Source organism: Delphinus delphis, chromosome 13 (genome assembly GCF_949987515.2).
Source record: "Delphinus delphis chromosome 13, mDelDel1.2, whole genome shotgun sequence".
NCBI lineage: Eukaryota > Metazoa > Chordata > Mammalia > Artiodactyla > Delphinidae > Delphinus > Delphinus delphis.
In genome coordinates, this window is record NC_082695.1 from 23,065,700 (window position 1) to 23,079,280 (window position 13,581).

At 53.6% G+C, this 13,581-nt stretch overlaps 1 protein-coding gene across 2 annotated transcripts; it reads left to right on the forward strand.

Annotated features, from left to right (window-relative positions):
• Positions 1-376: 376 nt before the first annotated feature.
• Positions 377-4,343, forward strand: MTFP1 (mitochondrial fission process 1). Of its 2 annotated transcripts, XM_060029448.1 has the most exons (4): positions 377-791; positions 1,559-1,686; positions 2,060-2,292; positions 3,719-4,343. In XM_060029448.1, the coding sequence occupies exons 1-4, from the start codon at positions 725-727 to the stop codon at positions 3,789-3,791; spliced, it is 501 nt and encodes a 166-aa protein (XP_059885431.1). In that variant the 5' UTR covers positions 377-724; the 3' UTR covers positions 3,792-4,343. The 2 variants fall into 2 exon arrangements, 1 of the variants encoding a protein (XP_059885431.1); XR_009521808.1 differs by lacking the exons at positions 377-791; positions 1,559-1,686; positions 2,060-2,292 and adding an exon at positions 3,100-3,271.
• Positions 4,344-13,581: the final 9,238 nt, after the last annotated feature.

Genomic DNA, 13,581 nt, shown 5'->3' on the forward strand with positions numbered 1-13,581 from the left:
CATCCACATCACCAGGGTTCTCACCATTCGCTCCCCCAGCCTCATTTACTCAGCTCACCTTAGGAGCATGGGAACTGGAGCTGCACTGCCTGGAGTCAAATGCCAGCCTCACTACTCAGCAGTTATATGTCCTGGGAAAGTGATCTATTAATATTTTTCCTGTGTCTCTATTACTCATCGGTAAAATGGGGGAGGGGGGGCGGTGTCCCAGGCTGGTGGGAGGGTTTAAAGAAGTAATCCATCTAGAGTCTTTAGCCAATGGTCTGGCCGGTAGTAAACTCAATAAATGACGACTGTATAATTAATCTTCGAAACCGTCCCAGGACTGAACCAGTCCTGTTGCCCAATTAACAAATGAATAAAGTGAGGCACAGAGAAGTTACAGGCTCTTGCCCGAGGTCACAGAGCCAAGAAGTGTAGCATCCCGTATTTGAACCTCCGTCTCTTTGGTTCCAACACTACAGCCAGAGCTGGAAGAGGATCGCGCCAACCGCTCGACTCTAGAGAAAACGTGAAGAAAATTAAGCTGTAAAACTCAAACCTGGGAGAGGGGCTCCGGTGCGCGGGGGGAATTTGCAGACGCTCCCTGCTGGCGGGGACTACATGACCTATGCTTCAGTTGGGGACCTTCGGCTCAGCTCGTCCCGCCGCTAAGAACGGGAGTGCTGGTGGAAGCCGAGGCGGTAGTACACGCTGCAGCGACTGAGGCCAAGGAGGAAGCACCATGTCCGAGCCGCCCCCGCGGGGGGCCGAGCGCGACCTTTTCCGGGACACGTGGGTGCGGTACCTGGGTGAGCGCGGGGCAGGGGGACAGCGACCCCTACACCACGTGTCTGGGGAAGCTGGGGTTGCCAGACGCCGGTCAGGGACCTGGAGAAGGTGGGAGGATCTTAGTTCTCATTCAGCCAGGGAAGAGACTGGGCTCAGAGAGGGTTCTGAACTTGCTCAAGGTCACACAGCTCTGGTATTCCCAGCCCTGCCCTCGGGGTTTCTGCTGGTCAGACTCCCAGGTGGAAGCCGCAGCTCAGGTAGGAGGATGGAACCAGGTGATCGGATCGCCTTCTGTGGCATGCCTGGCACAGGCCTGTGAAGTCAGGGCATCTGGACTCTCATCTTGGCTCCTCCCTGGCTCTGAGCCTGTTTCCTCCTCAGCAAAAAGGGATGAACGCAGGGTCTCGCTCATTGGGTGGTAATATTAAGGGTAGAATGAGATAAAGTACATAAAGGCCTGGCATATGGTGAGCCCCTGGTCAGTGGGGCTGCCTTTAGTCTCTCTGCCTGTTCGGCCATCAGCTCAGATGCTTCTAGAACCCAGGCTGTGAAGGCAAGTGAGTGATGAGAACGGTGTCTGCGCTCAGCTCTTCCACGAGGGGAGAGTTGGGGTGGGCATCATGAGTGCCATTTTATAGGCTGGGAAACTGAGGCTCAAAGGGGTAAAATTACTTGTCTAAGGTCACCCAGCTACTGCTCAGCAGAATGACATAAGAACCAGCTCACTCAAGTGCTCCCTTGTGGAACAACCCAAAGGCTCAGGAATTAAATATCCCCTCCCCACCAGGCTACGCCAATGAGGTGGGGGAGGCCTTCCGCTCCCTGGTGCCTGTATCTGTCGTGTGGCTGAGCTACGGTGTGTCCAGCTCCTACGTGCTGGCTGATGCCATTGACAAGGGCAAGAAAGCGAGAGACGTGAGTGTTAACCTGCCCCTCAACCCCCCACCCCCGTCCACTCCCCTTGTGGTCAGTCCACAGCCTTGCATGTGGTTAAGTCCCTCTGGGACAGTCCGGTCCCCACAACCTGGCCTGGTGGACTCCATACCCCGGTACCGTTTGTAGCATAGTGCACCGTGTCCCCAGCGCAGGTGACGTAATCTATATCCTAGTGCTGGATATGAGTGAGTCCACCCTCAGCCCTGAATTGGTGGAGTCCAGAACCCAACACTAGCGTGGCTCTGTCCCCAACCCCCTTCACTTCCCTCTCCCTGGTCCAGCCTCATGCCCCTTGTCCACAGGGTTTCCCGCCTCTGCCTCTGCTGGATTAAATGTCTCTTGTGCCTGCCAGGTGCCAAGGCCTGAGGCAGGCCGCAGTACCAGGGTGACCGTGGCCATGGTGGACACCTTCGTGTGGCAGGCTTTGGCCTCTGTGGCCATCCCAGGCTTCACTATCAACCGTGTGTGTGCTGCCTCTCTCTATATCCTGGGCACTGCTACCCGCTGGCCTCTGGCTGTCCGCAGGTGGACCACCACCGCACTGGGACTACTGGCCATCCCCATCATCATCCACCCCATCGACAGGTGGGTGCTCCTCCCAGCCCCAGGGATCATCCACCCTACAGGCGGGGATAACCTTTGAGAGGTATGGGGGTGTATCCACTTTTCACAGAACAGTTGTAGCGGAGGCAGGGCTGGCACTTGGGGCCTCTGAGGTAGAAAGGACAGTCTAGGCCCTTGTCATATGATCTGGCAGGTACTCTGGCCATAAAGGTAGGAGGTGCTATGAGAGTATGGGACGCAGGACAAGTAAATTCCCAGAAAAAAAACTCAGTGTTAGAAAACCACCAGAGGTAGGCAGGAACAGGTGCACCCTGGAAGGGTTGGGTTTTGAGAACTTTTGGTGACAGAAGCCCAACTGAAACTGGGTTAAGTAAAATAGGAATTGATTGTTTCACATAACCGAAAAGTCCAAAGCTATGCTACCTGGAGGCATGGCTGGATCCAAGCACTCAACTGATGTTATTAGGGGTCTGGGTCTCTCTGCTGGCCTTCTCCCCGCCCCACCCCGTGTTGGCTTCAGTCACTTTTCCTTCATGGGAACAGAGATGGCTCCCAGCAGCTCCCAGCTCCCCTCCCCCCAGCTTAGCAAGCCCCATAGGAAGCTTCTTTTTTTTAATTTTTTTTTTTTTTTTTTTTTTTTTTTTTTTTGCGGTACGCGGGCCTCTCACTGTTGTGGCCTCTCCCATTGCGGAGCACAGGCTCCGGATGCGCAGGCTCAGCAGCCATGGCTCACAGGCCCAGCCACTCCGCGGCATGTGGGATCTTCCCGGACCGGGGCACGAACCCATGTCCCCTGCATCGGCAGGCGGACTCTTAGCCACTGCACCACCAGGGAAGCCCTTTTAATTTTTTTTGATGTGGACCATTTTTAAAGTCTTTATTGAATTTGTTACAATATTGCTTCTGTTTTATGTTTTTTATGTTTTAGTCTTTGGCCGCGAGGCATGTGGGATCTTAGCTCCCCCACCAGGGATCAAACCTTCATCCCCTGCGTTGGAAGGTGAAGTCTTAATCATTGGACTGCTGGGGAAGTCCCCCCATAGGAAGCTTCTTAATAGTGACAGCAAAAATCCCAAGGAAGGCTGTCATTGGTCCATACTGGACTGGGTGCCCATCCCTGAGCCAGCTTCCCTTTTCCGACCGGCCCGGCTTGGGTCACGTGCCTTCCCTTAGAACCAGAGATGGGGCCAACCCAACTAGATGAACATAGAGTGGGAGAAGGAGTCTTTCTCCTCAGGAACATAGCTGACCTTGAGGTCCTGTGTGAGTCTTTTACCCTCTCTGTGCCTCAGTTTTCCCAACTGAATAAAGAGAGGGTGATGGCTGACACCAGGATGGCACTTGTGTCCTGCATCCAGGAGTCCCTTTCTTAGCCCTGACCTCCTACCTCCCATTCCCCCATTAGCACCCCTTGGTTGCCTGCTCATGACCCTCCATTGCCCCACAGGTCAGTGGACTTCCTCCTGGACTCCAGCCTGCGCAAGCTCTACCCCTCTGTGGAGAAGCCCAGTTCCTCCTGACCCCACCCCAGTACCTGGCCTGTGGGTTGGCCCACTCCCTGCTCTGTTCCAACTCCCTCCTCCTGCCAGGGGTTGCGGATGCCTGGCTCTCTGGGATCCGAGGCCCTGGCACCTGAATGGGTTTAAGCTGGACGGAAACTGAGAGACAAAGACCTCAGAGCAGCAGCTACGGTGACTCACAGACAGGATCTGAACCCCATCTGCTTCCATGGAATCTGTGATACTGAGTTGGACTGGACTGTGAGTGGGCCCAGCCCTGTCTTTTGACAGGACAATAACATACTCCCATGGAGCGTAAGGAGACTAAGGCCCAGACAAGGCAAGGAATATGGCCAAGATCACTTGGCAAGCTGGGGACTTACAGGATTCCCAACGGCTCAGCCAGGTCACCCCATGGCAGTGTGGCTGACGGAGGAGCAGCAGGCACTTGGAGAAATGCAGAACACTAGTGGGGACCCTGAGGACTGATTCTCTGGCAGCCCCTTCCTGATGCAGGGGCTGCTGGGGTCTAGCTGGAAGGCAGCACAGCCCCCGGTCCAATAAATCCTCAAGAAGTTGAGTTTTCTCCTTTTCTGTTGGGGATGAGCAGGGATGTGGTGATGGGGAGCAGGGCTGGGGGCCCTCAGAGCCAGAGGCCGATGTCTCTGGCAATGCATCACTCACAGTGGCTAGCACTGGGCCTGTCTGGTACCTCCCCACCCATCAATGCCCCCCTGCAGATGCCTGGGGTTCCACCGTGGTGCTGCCAGTCTCCTTTGGGGTAGGCATTGCCCTCTTTCTGCAAGCCTCCTAAAATAACACTGCTGGGAGGGGAGCCTGCTGGGCAGATACCACCTGAGCCTGACTACAGCTCACTCTTCCCTTAGTTCACCCCCTCAAGGTAGCCTCTGTCTCCCTAGAGCTGGCTTGGGAGCCTCCTCTGGGCTTCCTCCATGACTGTGCTGATAGCCTGTAGCGATCTTGGCCTCCCCCTCTGTGAGCTCCTATGGCCAGGGCCTGCATCTATCCTGGAAGCTGCAGCCCCAACTCTCCCCTAGGTCCCTGCACATATCAGCCATGTGGCTTTGAGCCAGCGGGAATTTCAGTGGCCTCTTGGTGAAGTAGGGCTAAGATAGACTCCCCCAACCAGCTTGTGAGAGCTGAAGTGGGAGGTCCAAAGCAGCTGGCACAGAATGGGTAGTTGCCTCCCCCAGGCAGCACAATCCTGCTTCTGCACTGAACCCTCCAGGGTAGGGTTGCCAGACATAGCAAATAAAATAACAGGGTGAGCGATTAAATTTTGTTTGATTTAAACAACAAGCAATACTTGAGTATAAGTATGTCCCTAATATTGCATGGAACATATATGCACTGAAAAGTTCTTCATTGTTTATCTGAAATTGAAATTGAACTGGGCATCCTGTATTTTATCTGCAACTCTACTCTGGGGGGCCATGCATGGAGCTGGAATGCCTCCCCCAAACACCCCAGCCCTGTAGAGGTGGGAAACACTCTCTCCAGCCTGTCTCTTTCCTGGGCAGGGGATGAGGGACAGTTTTTAGTGATTAGGCTAACTCGTATTATCCCATTTGATGGGTGGGAAACAGGTGCAGAGAGGTGAATGGACTGGAGGTGGCAGAGCCGGGTGTAATAGGAAATTGCTTTCCTGGGGCCTGAGAGGATGAGGCAGACCGCTGCTGGGATTGGGTGGGGGGAGATGTCTTTTCCCACCCCGGGGCCCTGGTGGCCTTTGACTTGGGGCATGCTGGGAGTTGGGTCCCCCAGTGGCCAGCTTCATGCAATGCTCAGGACCACCACAAGGAGGCAGCACCTCCAAACGTGCCCACCTTGGCAGGTTCAAACCACCTCCAGGTCATTGAGAAGAATATGTGTTATTGAACCGCTCCTAGTGGGCCAGGTTCCATGCTAAGCGCTTCCTGTTTTGAGGCTCATTTACTCTTCTTTTTTTCTTTTTTTAACACATTTATTTCTTTTTGGCTGTGTTGGGTCTTCGTTGCAGCGCGCAGGCTTTTTTCTAGTTGTGGCAAGCAGGGGCTACTCTTCGTTGTGGTGGCTTTTCTTTGTTGCAAAGCACGGACTCTAGGTGCGTGCGCTTCAGTAGTTGTGGCACATGGGCTCAGTAGTTGTGGCTCGCGGGCTCTAGAGCACAGGCTCAGTTGTTGTGGTGCACGGGCTTAGTTGCTCTGCGGCAATGTGGGATCTTCCCAGACCAGGGCTTGAACCCGTGTCCCCTCCACTGGCAGGTGGATTCTTAACCACTGCGCCACCAGGGAAGTCCTCATTTACTCTTTACAACCGCACTGTGGTTGGGTCCCTGTTTCCTGGAGTTGGAGTCACTCCAACCCCCACCTCCCCTGTCCCCCCGCAGCCCAGTACTGCTTCCTTGCCTACTGCCTTCCGGCCTATGGCTCTCTACAGGGTCAGAGGCAGAGCTGATTCACAGGCTGTGTGACCTTGGGCAAGTTACCCGACCTCTCTGAGCCTTGCTTCCTCACTGTACAGTTGTCCGTAATAACCCTCTGAAGCTGCTGTGAGGGTTACAGGAGAAATGCTTGCAAAGCAGTTGGCCATAGTGGGGCTCACAGTTATTTAACCACTGTTATGACTGTGGCAAGAGACATCTATTTCAAGGGCAAATAACTGGTAATTGTGCCATCAGATGACTAATCTAGAGAGAAAGTATGCCAATTTTATGGTTCAGGCATTCCAATCCTAAGAATTTATTCAGAGGAAATAATTGGATGATGATTCGAAGATGTGCATCTGAGGGTGATCATGGTTTTATTTTTATAAGCGAGAAAGTCTTGGGCACTCCTTAAAGGTCCAGTGAGTAAAGGAACATGCTTCTGATCTGATTCTGCTGCTGGCTGAATCTCCCCAAGTCCCTCCTCTGTTCTGATACCTTCCTTGACTCCTGACAGCCCCCAGGATCCAGTTTGAACACCTCAGCCTGGCTTTCAGAGCCTCTGGGCCTACGCAGTCTCATCCCTCACCGTGACGCATCCTGCACCTCTGTTTTGCCTCCCGACTCCTGCACATCCAGCCTCTCCACCTTTGCTCAGGCCATGCCACCTGCCAGGAATGCCCTCCCCGCCCCCATTTCCCTCTGTTCTCAGCCTTCAAGGTCCATCTCTAACGGTACCTGCTCCTTGAACCCTCCCTGGCTTCTGCCCCCCAGACAGAATCATCATCATGCTCCTCCCTCCTCTTGAACAAGAATCATCAGATGACACCCACAGAGAACGTGGATGGAGCTCTTACTATGTGCCAGACACTGTGCGAAGCACTGCGTTACAGAAACTCCATAACGGCCTGTGCGGTAGGTGCCACCATTATCATCCTACAGATGAGAAAGTTAAGTCCACTGTGCGGTGAGCCTTCTGCCAGCCTTATTAAATCCCACGTGAGTGAGGAGGGCTTCAGAACCTTTTCTAAAATCAGAAGGCATTGCAGGTGGGTGGGGGGCCCTGGTGGGGGAACGTGGAAGTGCTGGGCTTGGCCTAGCTCAGCCGTGCCCTAGGCTCACGTGTGGGCTCCAGGTGAGGCTTGTTCCTTCTCCAGCCTTCTGTGGGCCAATTTAAGGAGGCTTGTGGGGAGTAGGCAATGTTTCTTCTCATTATGGCTGTCCCCAGGGCGCTTCTGCGTGTTGCTCGGGTCTTGCTTCTCGGTAAGGTCTGGGCAATGGGTCTACCTTGGGAGCTGGAGTGGCGGGTGGGGGCCCTCCGTGGGGGCCCTCCCCCTGCCCTTCCCGTCCCTGAGCTGAGCTGAGCCTCCCTCTGCCAGCTGTGTACCTGGGGAGCCCCTGCGAAGACAACTCATCCCCCCATGCCTGGTCTGCGCCACCACAAGAGCTGGACTTGGCATCCTGGAGATACTGGGAGGAGGGGACTTCCCTCCTGATGGCCTCTCTGTCAGGTGCCCTCCAACACTCAGCCCTACCTCCCAATGGCCCCTGACCTGGGACTCCCTTGCTGCCTCCCCCACTGAGAGCCCAGGACACCAGAGCCCCGTGTTACCTCCTCCTCCTCCCTGACCTTCACCCTGTGTCTGGGGAGCCAGGCTGAGCAGGAACCTCCAGAGTCCAGGGTCCTCCTTAAGGGTTGAGCTGTCCAGCCAGGCCAAAATCAGGGGTAAGGGCCCATCCCCACCCTGCACCCCTGGCCTCTAGGACAGAGCTGGCATGCAGTAGATACTCAACAAACACTACACAACTGCCTTAAATTCTTCTCCTTTCTAAAAAACATTTCAACTCCTTTCTGGTCCTTGGTCTGCTCTAGGCCCTCTGGGACAAGATAATCCTTCTTCGAAGCAGCATGGCAAGGTGGTCAGGAGCCCTAATGGTAAAAAGAATTAACTGGGGACAATTCAGGGATGAGTCTGCTTACACACAGGCCAGCTGCTCACACTGACACAAAGCAAGCAGTTACTGGTAGGGACGGGGTAAAGATAAACTCAGCTTTTATTTTAGTACCATTGGTATCATCCAAATCTTGCCATATAACTTCAATCTTTACATAGTTCTGGAAGAGCCCTTCGTTGGGAGTTTGAATCTAAGTTCTGCAGCTGATAGCTGCATGTAACTATGGGCAGATGGTAGCAGGACTTCCCAGCCTGTTTCCACATCTGTAAAACAGGGGCAGTTGTGCGGTTCATATGGGGGTATGTGGAATAGCCCCTAATGGCAGCTAGAAGGATGCTCAGTGCTGGTCAAGCTTATTTGAGTAGCTTCCCTTCGGTCCTCCCATTCCCATTCCCTCCCCCTAGGGGAACTTGCTCAGGGCTTGCCCTCCAGTCTGACTGTGGAGACCCACTGAACCCCCTTGACCTGTGGTGCCTCTTCATTAGCAACTCCCCAGCGCAGGCTGCTCCTTGGGCAGTAGGCAAACAGCTCGGCTGCAGCTGGCCCATCGTGAACCCTGCCTGGCCCCCTGAAGGACGCCTCCCTCAGCCTTCAACACACAGCTCCTGCAGGTGGCCCTCCAGGTACTGCACGGTGAGTCTTGTCCTGGTGCCTACGGAGCGGATGGAGAGTGAACCCCTGAGGGCTGCCCAAGGAGGGCAGAATGTGGGCCATGTGTACCATTCCTGTACCTGGCCTCAGTCTTCCACCCCTGGTGGGACAGATGTGCACCCATTTGGTAGATGAGGCTGGGGTAAGAACCAAAGTTCTCTCTGAGCTTCCATCACCCCATCTGTAAAATGGGCATAACACTTCTAGGACCATTCAGGAAAGAATGAAATAATGGCTGTGATTTACCAGGTGTGCAGTAGGTGCTTGTTAGGGGGTAGCTGGCTAGGTACCAGCAATACCTCTTCCCTCAGGTGCCTCGCCACTTCCCTTATGTGGAAGGCTTGTGGTTGACCCTAGAAGCCTGCATCCAGCTGGTGCTAAACTGGGCCATGAAGTTCTACATGGACAAGTGTGTGAACCTGAACCACTCTCAGAGGACATACACCCTCGTCTTCAACTGGGGGTCTGTGGGGTTTTGAGGGGTGGGGAGGGAGATAGGGTCAGATAGCTCATCCCTATCCTGTGGTCTTGCTTAGCTGGGCCACTGGTGTAATCATGTGTAGAAGTCTGTTTTTTGCACTTGGTCGTTAGTAACCAACCATTTATGGTGCCTGGCCTGAACTTGCTGGGGCCTGAAGCTGCCCACCTGGGCTGTGGGTAGCTTGGCAGAGGACGGACTGTCCTTCCCAGCCGGGGAGCAGGCCGTTGAGTGGTTGCAGGGGCCTTAAGAGTCTTGTCACTCGTGGCTGACTTTGTAACTTCTGCCCTTTGCTCAGGCTAAATACATCTGTTCCCAGACTCCAGTAATGGGGTGGACATTCTTTAATGAGGCTTTAGGGAGCAAGAAGGTCCCACAGAGTAAGCCTCTCCATGGCTTCCCGGGAAATTTGTTACGGCCAGTCTCCGAGGTGATGGTCCCTTGGGATCCCTTGTCTGTCCCCCAGGTGCCTCTCAGTAGGCCCCGGTTCTGGCCCTCGGTCCCGGTAGAATAATGAGACATTGCAGTTCAGCGTGGAGGCCTTCATGCTCAACGATGACGTGGAAAAGGATGAGGTGAGCGTGATACCCCAGGTCGAGGTGGATCTGGGGATTCTCTTCCTGTTACTCTGCTTCCCCTCCCAGGGCTATCTTGGGCAGAGTTGGGGGTCAGCCCAGGAAAGGAGTGCTGGATCCCCTGATAGGTTTTCCAGATTTAGCAAATCAAAATTTAGGCCTTGCAGTTAAACATGAATTTCAGATAAATAATGAATTTCTTAGTTTAAATATGTCCCAAATATTACATGAGATATATTTATACTAAATTTTTAAAGAATTAACCAAGCATCCTGTATTATCTGGCAACCCTCACCCTGAGAATGGCAGTGGGATAGGCATCCAGGGCTGGGACTTGGAGCCCACAGCCCTGGATTCAGCTGAGCTCTGACCAAAAGGCGAGGCCCTGGGAGTCTCGCATTTCCACGTGCAGGAGCAAGTCTGGGATCAAGCCTGGCCCAAGGATTGCACGGGGGGCTGGGAAGGCCCGCTCACCCCAGAGAGATTTTGATAGATGTGATTAGGACGGAGGAACCTGGGCACTGTCGCCTCTGTCCCAAAGGATGCTGGCAGCCTGGGGCAACTTGAAGCTTCCTTTCTTTACAGTAAGATACTTCCATCACGGGAGATACAGATGCACAAAAGACAATTACCGCTGCTTGGAGATTATCCCAAAATGACACTATAATTTCCTGTCTGTACGTCTCTTTATAAGAGTCATACACTACACTTTTTCGCTTCCTTTTAAGAGCTGTTCTCAATGTTACCTGTTAAATCATATATAGAACAGAAAATGAAAATCCTGAAGCCCTGAGAATCACCAATCCTTGGGCATATACTAAGTTAGTGTTTTATAAAATAGGTCTGCATATGCCATGATAGAATTTGTTTTCCTCCCACTGAATATCCCATTTCTCTGCATGGGAGAATACTTTTTTGACTAGTGGGTCAAAAATATCCTGGAGCTAGTGGGATCTTAGTTCTCTGACCAGGGATTGAACCCGTGTCCCCTGCAATGGAAATGCAGTCCTATCCACTGGACTGCCAGGGAATTCCCAGGAGAATACAGTTTTGTATTCTCCCATGAATGTTAACAGCTATGTAGAATTCCAGTCTGGTTGAGTTGTAACTTAACCAGTGCCCTATGGCAGAAACTACCCATGGGTTCCAATCTGCCCCTGTTCTAAGCCAGGGTTGCAATGAGGAAATGCCCATGGGTAAGGGAAAATCAGGAGAATTTTCTCTCCCTCTAAGGACCTATTATGGGCTGGGGCTGTGACAGTCACAGGCTGACCTGGCTTCTCCCTGCAGTGCCCAGTTGGATAAATGAGGCATAACGTAGTTCAACACAGGTGGTTGTGCTGGGGGGCATGGGAGCCCAAGAGGAGCCCTCTCACCTGGGGCTGGGGGCCTGGGTTCTTCCTTAAGTATATATCATCTGCTGGATGAGCATCTGGAGTTGGAAGAGACCCTTTGAGCCTCCTCCTCCAGGTGAGTACTTCCTGTTTCAAGCTGTGGGAACCTGGGCAAACTCCTTTCCCATTTCTCTGAAATGGAAGTGTTGACCGCCATAATGCACAGGCCTTGGGTTCTGGAATCTGGGTAACTGGGAGAGATGAAAGACCTCAGCTAGCTCCGTACCTGGATGCTTCTCCCTCACCATGGGAAATCCTTATCCTGGAAATGTAGGTGGCCTCTACTTGGTACAGGAAAACCAGGACAAGGACTGAGAGGACTGGTCCCACCACCATCCAGGTTCACAGATACTCGTTTGTGGTCCTGTCCCCTCTGCCCTGTCCCATCTCCAGCTTCCCTGCCTGCTCCTGGCTTTTCTTTTTTTACCTTGATGAGTAACTGTGGGCTCAGGGTCACTTCCAGCTGCCCCGCACGGCCTGCCCCACACCACTGGGCAGCCCTGAGGTGCTTCCCGGCCCCGTCCTTCCCAGCCTCCTGTAAGACGCTGAAGGACTTGCTGGCAGTGGTTCTGGCCGTCAGCTGCGTCACTCTGCTGTTGATGCCGATCCTGCTGTCCCTGAGGAAGGTGTTGGAGGCTTTCCAGCTGAGCTGCCCACTAGGCTGGCTGGGGAACACACTGAGGCGGGCCTGGACCAGGCCAGACACCGAGGAGAGGCAGCCGGTGGCCAGGGCAATGGAGAGACTGTCTTTGGAGGAGGAGACTGATGGAGTGTCCCAGACAACTGCTGAGGAAATCAGGGAGTCAGGGGGGCCCTTCAGAAGACCACTAAATCACCCTTTATATACACACAATAAAGATTTCTACTTCTCTAGTGCTCTGGTCTTAACTCCCTCTGGTACTTGTTTGTGTTTGTACCATGTGCCGGGGGGCAAAGCTGACCTTAACTGTGTGGATGTGAAAGTGGATTCTCTGGAGAGGCTGCGGCAGTGCTGGGTTCCAGGGGAAGAGGATGGGGTCTGGTGCCTAATTAGCATCAGGACAGAAGGTTGCCCTGGCCTGAGGTCTACAAGGTTAACTGGCCCAGACTTTCGGCCTCAGCTGCCTAATTTGAACCCCATCTTTTAAGGAAAACAGGCTGTGGTCACCATCTTTGCCTCCCAAGGGCAGCTGAGGTCTTTCCTTCCCTGTCTCTTCCCTGGCATTTCTGGGCTTTGGGAACTGGGACTTTACTTCCCTTCGTACACAGTGGGGAGCCTGCAGGCCTTGGTCTTCCTGCCACTATAATGGTTGCTGGCTGCTGCTGGAATGAGGGGGCCCATTAGCCAAGGCTAAGTGGGGTCTCTTTCCCTCCCCAGCCACCCCCTGGACACTCAAAACTGGAGCAAAGCATCCTGCCCCTGGGTGAGACTGGAGACCTGGAGGTTGGGAGCTGGAGGGCTGCTTCCCACCGACTGTGGCTACGGAGTAGGAGTGGGTTTGCTGTGGCTGGGCATCCACAGATACCAAGGGGCACTTTTTGATTCTTGGCTCCAGCCCTAGCCTAAGCTCTCTGCGCTGCCCCTGCCTCCTGGTAGCAAGTTCTCCCTCTGTTCAAAATGGGGTCTATAAACTGCAGCAGAGGAGCTTAGACAAATGCAGATAATCCAACACCACTGCTCACAGCTGCCTCAGCCTCAAGGGTCCACCCCTTCATCCTCTGCCCCTGCTGCAGCCTGGGGGTGGGGTCTTTACCTCAGAGGGCAAGGGTGAGACCCCCTGTCCCTCCACGCTGTATCCCCGATGCTGAGCCATCCTCCCCCCATGACATCCTTGCCCCAACTGCAGGTGCTGCCACCATCTTCCAAGAGTATGAACCCATCCTCCTCTTCTCTGCCTCCCCACGTCCCTCTCCTCTCTCTCATTCCTTATTTCTAGGGTGGCCAGATAAAATATAGGACACTCAGTTAAATTTTAGTTTCAGATAAACAATACATTTTAAGTATGTCCCAAGTATTGCCTTTTTTCTTCTTCTAAAACTGACCTTTCTTCTTTTCCTCCTTCCTATCCACACCCCCACCCCAGCCCCCAGCTCAGAGTCGGCAGTCTTGTCCTGTTCTGGCAAGTTGCTGCAGTAACGAGAATTAGTGGTGGGAGGAGGGTGCCTTTAGCTCCAGTCCTATTTCTGCCACCCATGGGCTGAAGGAAACAAGGCCAGTGCATTTTGCGAGCTGTTTTTCATCTATAAAATGTGTCCATAAGTGCAGATGAAAAGTACTACCTGCTGTTGAACATGAGCTTGATTAGTCTAAGAGTCAGGCCTCCTGTTCTGCCCATGGGTAAGCTCACCGCAG

Excerpts from the sequence above, each read along its gene's own strand:
- MTFP1 (XM_060029448.1), top strand. The coding sequence starts at position 725 with ATGTCCGAGCCGCCCCCGCGGGGGGCCGAGCGCGACCTTTTCCGGGAC. Across the intron at positions 792-1,558 it reads CACGTGGGTGCGGTACCTGG|GCTACGCCAATGAGGTGGGG; the intron begins GTGAGCGCGGGG and ends CCTCCCCACCAG. Across the intron at positions 2,293-3,718 it reads ATCATCCACCCCATCGACAG|GTCAGTGGACTTCCTCCTGG; the intron begins GTGGGTGCTCCT and ends ATTGCCCCACAG.